Source organism: Pseudorasbora parva, chromosome 23 (assembly GCF_024679245.1).
Source record: "Pseudorasbora parva isolate DD20220531a chromosome 23, ASM2467924v1, whole genome shotgun sequence".
Taxonomy (NCBI): Eukaryota; Metazoa; Chordata; class Actinopteri; order Cypriniformes; family Gobionidae; genus Pseudorasbora; species Pseudorasbora parva.
Window position 1 is genome coordinate 3272361 of NC_090194.1, and position 5954 is coordinate 3278314.

General features: G+C 42.0%; 1 protein-coding gene across 2 annotated transcripts in view; it reads left to right on the forward strand.

Annotated features, from left to right (window-relative positions):
• The first annotated feature begins 1075 nt into the window (after positions 1-1075).
• Positions 1076-5954, forward strand: part of robo3 (roundabout, axon guidance receptor, homolog 3 (Drosophila)) — a 206444-nt gene continuing 201565 nt past the window's right edge. For both annotated transcript variants that reach the window (XM_067432572.1, XM_067432573.1), the window contains exon 1: positions 1076-1540. In XM_067432572.1, the coding sequence (XP_067288673.1) occupies positions 1384-1540 (157 nt within the window). In that variant the 5' untranslated portion in view covers positions 1076-1383. The remainder of the gene's footprint in view (positions 1541-5954) is intronic.

Genomic DNA, 5954 nt, shown 5'->3' on the forward strand with positions numbered 1-5954 from the left:
ACAATTCAGCATACTGTGGATTTATGACACAGCATTTGTCCGTAACACAGTTGACAAAATAATGAATCAAATGTTGATTTTCATTAACATTTTTAAAAAAGTAATTAGAGCTTAAGCTTGCCAAATAATTAATTTAGCCCATTAAGGGCATATATTATTCAACCACCTAGTTTATTGATAAAAAAAAAAGAATAGTAATATTCTGACTTTTTGGCTGACCTGAAATGTACCCCTAAATATAGAATGACTCTACTAATGATTATATCATAATCAAAATATGTTGTATAATTGGTTTATTGCTTTTTACATGGTCAAACATATCACTTATAAAAATTCAAAATTGCCAGTGTGAATAGACATCTCTCCCAAACAATCGACACTATTTTATTGATCGTTCATGTGACGATTCATGCATCAGAAACTAGTTTAATACTTACAGTTAGAGGTTTTGTTCAAATCCCTATAACCCTGAGTATTGAGCAAGCACAGCCACTACAAATCGACTGAAGAAATGGCCACAGATTGGACTCATAAAACTGGCAATAGAACAGAAAACATCTCCACCGATTCCAACAGTTCCCCAGAACAACACTTCAGAAAAATATCCTCTTTTAGGATTTCCAGCACACAGCCGAGCCCTCTGAGATTTCTCTAAAGTGGAAATGGTGGAAAAAGTCTATTACTGTAGCAGATCACAGTGTGAGATCACAGAGGGCTGCTTGTTGGGAAAAGACAATGTAGCAGTAATTGACACATCAGACGGCTGGAGTTTGTGCTGCATCATGTTTGTTTGTTTGCGTGTGCGTCTGCGGGAATACACACACATGTATATGGGACAGTGTATCGCCCTGTTCATGTATGCCTCCAGGGATGATTATTAATCCAATAATTAAACATTTATTGCCAACAGCACCTGCTCTCCCTTCCTTCGGTGGCCCCTGGGGACTCGATCGCAGGAAGCCGGAGGAGAGGGAGGGGTGAGGGAGGAGGGAGAGCGAGACGGAGGGGTGGGGAAAAAAGAGCAGCGATTCGGGAGGGTCATCAGATAGCCAGATTCTTTCACACCAGCGAGGTGTTATTGTGCAGAAGGACAAACGTGTGTGAAGTTATGTGACTCCAGAACAAAGGACGAAAGACACGGACGAATCGAACACGTTCCACCAGAGGAGAACAACAGAAGGATGAAAGAGGGGCGCCCCTCCTACATCGAGACACCCTGACAACTCATGAGAAAAGTTTCCTCCTTTCGCCTGAATGGACTTTTATTGTCATTTCCACAATCGGACTGATTTAAGGAAATAAGACCCTGATAGAGCGAGGAACTCCGGTATCTGCTCTCACAGTCAAAGACATTAGAGGAGCGACAGAAGAGAGACAGCAGAGATGCTGCGTTACCTGATAAAGACGCTTTTACAGATGAATCTTTTCACCGACACCCTCCGTGATGCCACCAACGGGACCGACCTGTTCTTCAACATCTCCTCCATCCCGTCCTTCAACTCGTCTCTGCTGGACTGGGCCAACTTCACTGGGCTCAATGGTGAGCGCCAGCTTTCTCTTTTCATTTTTATACTGCAGAGCTCAAATTTAATTCTCAGATTTGACACTAAATTAAAAGCACAACATATTTAAAGCTATAATAATGTTTTTATTTTAAATGGTCAGTGTTAAATAATATAAATCTACATAACTTTGAATTGACTAATAAATCCTCTAAAAGTTTTGATCATTGTTAGATCATGTTAAATTCAACCTGACATTAAAGGGATAGTTGACCCAAAAAGGAGACTGATGTTTATCCGCTGACCCCCAGGGCGTCCAACATGTAGGTGTGTTTCTTGAACACAAATTAAGATTTTCAACTCCAGCCATTTCTCGTATAATGCATGTCAAGATTTAGAATCAGACCTCATTGACACACATAATACGAGTAACAGTTGAGTTAAAAATCTTCATTTGTGTTCTCCTGAAGAAACAAACACACCTACATCATCTCGGACACCCTGGGGGTCAGCAGATAAACATCACAGGCTCATTTTTGGGTCAACTATCCCCTTAAAGCCTTAATAAACGCGTAACGTTTTGTTGTTATTATTGTGCGATGTAACTTTCCTCCTGAGACTGATGCATCACTGCGTCTGAGATCCTCTGAAAAAAGTTTGAAATGTGCATTAAATGAGTAGGATGACTTATTGTGTATGATATTTATCTGATATTATTGATGTGCTTGCGAGTTGCTGAGGTATTTATGGATCATCGAGTGTATTATCAAAAAGTTAGTCAGTCAGAACTTGTGCTTGAAACGATTCATTTGATTCGCTGCATTTGCTGAAAGCTTTCATTGTGTTTGCTTTCTGAGCCAAACACACTCAATATTGATGGGATGCTTAACTTAATTTTCTAATCAATTGAGCGTAGATCCCGCTGAAGATCTGCACTGAATACTGAAGAGTCGAATATTGAGTGCTCAGCCCGTCCTGCCCAGCAGTGCCTCTGATGTGATTTGAAAGCGTTCAATATGTGAATCTGAATGGATGCATTTCTTCCATTGTCACCGAGTGTGTGTCAGCAAGCGTGTAAGCAGTGTGTGTGTGTGTGTGTGTGTGCAATGGGAATCTCCCACTGTGCTGGAGCTGAATGAGTGTGTGTCTGTGGTTATTTTACCTCGATGCCTGTTTAATGAGCTCTCATGTATGTGGCAGTGTTCTGATCAATAACACACTTCCTGAACACACTCGTCACACACCGGATGATTTTCTCAATCTCTCAAACTCTCAGCCTCTGTCCTTGAGCTCAGCTGACAGACTGACTCTCACTGACTGTCATCTCACACACACTCTCCCTGTTCGTCTCACACACACACACACACACACTCTCCCTGTTTGTCTCACACACACACTCTCCCTGTTCATCTCACACATACACTCTCCCTGTTCTACTCACAGATACACACACACACACACACTGCCTGCTCATCTTAGACACACACGCATACACACACACACACACACACACACACACACACACACACACACACACACACACACACACACACACACACACACACACTGCCTGTCTCACACACACAACACTGCCTGCTCATAACGCCATTCTCACGTCTGATGCTTGTTACCAACACCTGACTTCTCTTCCCATCCATCCATCCATCCATCCATCCATCCATCCATCCATCCATCCATCCATCCATCCATCCATCCATCCATCCATCCATCCATCCATCTCTTTCTTTCCTTTCTTTCTTTCTTTCTTTCTTTCTTTCTTTCTTTCTTTCTTTCTTTTCATTCCATCATTATCTTTTACCTCTATTCTTCCTTAATTCCATCCATTTTTCTTTCTTTTTTCCTCCTTACTTCCTCCATTTCTTGATTTCATTCCATTCCATTTCATTCTTTCTTTCTTTTTCTTTCTTTTGATTATTAACTTTTCTTCCATCCTTTTTCCGTCATCCTCCCATTTATCCATGAATCCTTTCTTTTTCTCTCTCCATCAATCCATTCATCTGTAATTATCTGTTCTTATTTCTATATTCTGTTTCCTTCCTTTTTATTTTTTTTTCCTTTTTGGCTTTCTTTCTTTCTTTCTTAAATTTATTCCATACATCTTCCTTCCTTCCTTCCTTCCTTCCTTCCTTCCTTCCTTCCTTCCTTCCTTCCTTCCTTCCTTCCTTCCTTCCTTCCTGTCACCTGTGTGTCTTCCTCTCTTTCGCTCCTCTTCACATCCCGATGGTAAAGTTAATGTGTTCTAGACTCCTGCTCCGTCTCGATGTACAGTTTAATTCTCAGCTGAGAGAGACTGACGGAGAGAAGGGATTTTTCTAGAGATGGTCTCAGAGGTGGTAAATTTGCTTTTGAAATGTACCTTTGAAAAGAAGCTTATCACAGCTTGTGTTATCTGATTTAGTGAGCAATGATAATACTGAGACTGTAGCACCATTGAGACCTCTGCTCCCACTGTGCGTGTGTGTGTGTGTGTGTGAGAGAGAGAGAGAGAGAGAGAGAGAGAGAGAGAGAGAGAGAGAGAGAGAGAGAGAGAGAGAGAGAGAGAGAGAGAGAGAGAGAGAGAGAGAGTTTGGATGCCACATGATCAAAACCAATACTCCCCCTGTCCTTTTCCCCAAACACTGCCAACACAGCACAACACACACTCGAACACACACTGCCCAGCTCTGGGCAGCACCTCTCCATCTGCTGACAGATATGAATAAGAATTTTGCATCATGCTGTGTGTGTGTGTGTGTGTGTGTGTGTGTGTGTGTGTGTGTGTGTGTGTGTGTGTGTGTGTGGGCCTGTTTATGTGGTTTATGAGGACACAAATTTGTATAACTACATGGGTATTACACTGGTATTACACTATAAATGTGGTTTATGAGGACATGTCAAATGTCCTCATAATTCAAATGGCCTTAAAAACATACTAAATGATGTTTTTTTGAGAAAGTAAAAATGCAGAATGTTTCCTGTGATGGGTAGGTTTAGGGGCAGGGGCAGTGTAAGGGGATAGAAAATACGGTTTGTACAGTATAAAAACCATTACGCCTATGGAGAGTCCCTTAAACCACATTGACCAACGTGTGTGTGTGTGTGTGTGTGTGTGTGTGTGTGTGTGTGTTGTGTGTGTGTGTGTGTGTGTGTGTGTGTGTGTGTGTGTGTGTGTTTGGCTTCCCATGTGTGTTGTGAAATATATTCTGATATTGTGTAAATACATTTTAGCATTCATTTTGTGTATATAGAAGTTGATGAAACAGCTTCAGAAAGCACTTTGTGTTTATTTAGAGAGAGAGAGAGAGAGAGAGAGAGAGAGAGAGAGAGAGAGAGAGAGAGAGAGAGAGAGAGAGAGTGAGACTGTGTGTGCGTGCGTGCGTGCTTATGAGTAAATCAAGAGATGAGAGAATATTAGACTTTCCATCTATGTGTATTTCACACCCGTGCTGATGACCAGTGAGTTTCTCCGCTGCATTCACCAATATAATGTGCTGATTTGTCTGAAATAATACTCGGCTGGCTGCCGGCCTCTAAACTAATCGAAGATGGGAAGAAATCAATAGCGCCTGATAACTAAGCCAGGAAGTAACTGTGGAATTCACATAAACGTAGTCTTGTAGTAACACATAGCTGCCCAGTGTGCCTGCATTTGTCTGTTTTTTTCTTGAGGTTGGTATGATTTATGAATGTGGAATAAAAAGTTAATTTCCGTGAGCTTTTTGATTGCAAAAGCATTGCAGCTCCGGGCGGGAAGCGGAAGTCCAGGCCCCTTTGATTTGGTTTTTGTAACGTTCTCTGTTTTCCAGAATGGTAATTGACCGACGCAGGAAATGAAATTTTCGTGTGACAATCCAGCCTGTCATGACAGCTTAATTTCTGTGACTAATCTGACAATGAATATAATTCATGAACCTACAATGAATAGTGACAGCAAATGAGTTTTGCCATGTGAGGAAGCGCATTGCACCTGAGGGCCGTGGCTGCGAGCTTTCCAATGGATTCCTGCGCTTTCACACCCGCGTCCTATTGTGCGCTCAGTGTGTGAATGCGTCTAATATACACATTATAATGAGGCCGCTCGGTTTCAGCGTGTGTCAGAGGCAGTGACAGCCCGTCCTCTCGCTTTATAATCTCAATTAGTTTACTGTATGTTTGAGGTGGTATAATGTAGTAACGCAGATGGCAGGTTTGATTTGGTTGGAGCCGAGTCAGCGCTTTCATACTGCGTTTAGTTCTGTAAAGTATGTAGCTATAAACAATGACACAGCCATATAGTTTTCTCATTTTCCTTTTCTTTTTCGTCCCTTATTAATCCAGCCCGCAGTCGGGGGCTGATCCCATGTTCTCTAATTGGCTGTGTTGTTGTCGGGGGTAACGGGGCCGTGTTCTAATCCTGCTGTGCTAATGTATGTGTTTGTGTGCTCAGAGAGGTCAAGTGGGCTCAGCCCTCCC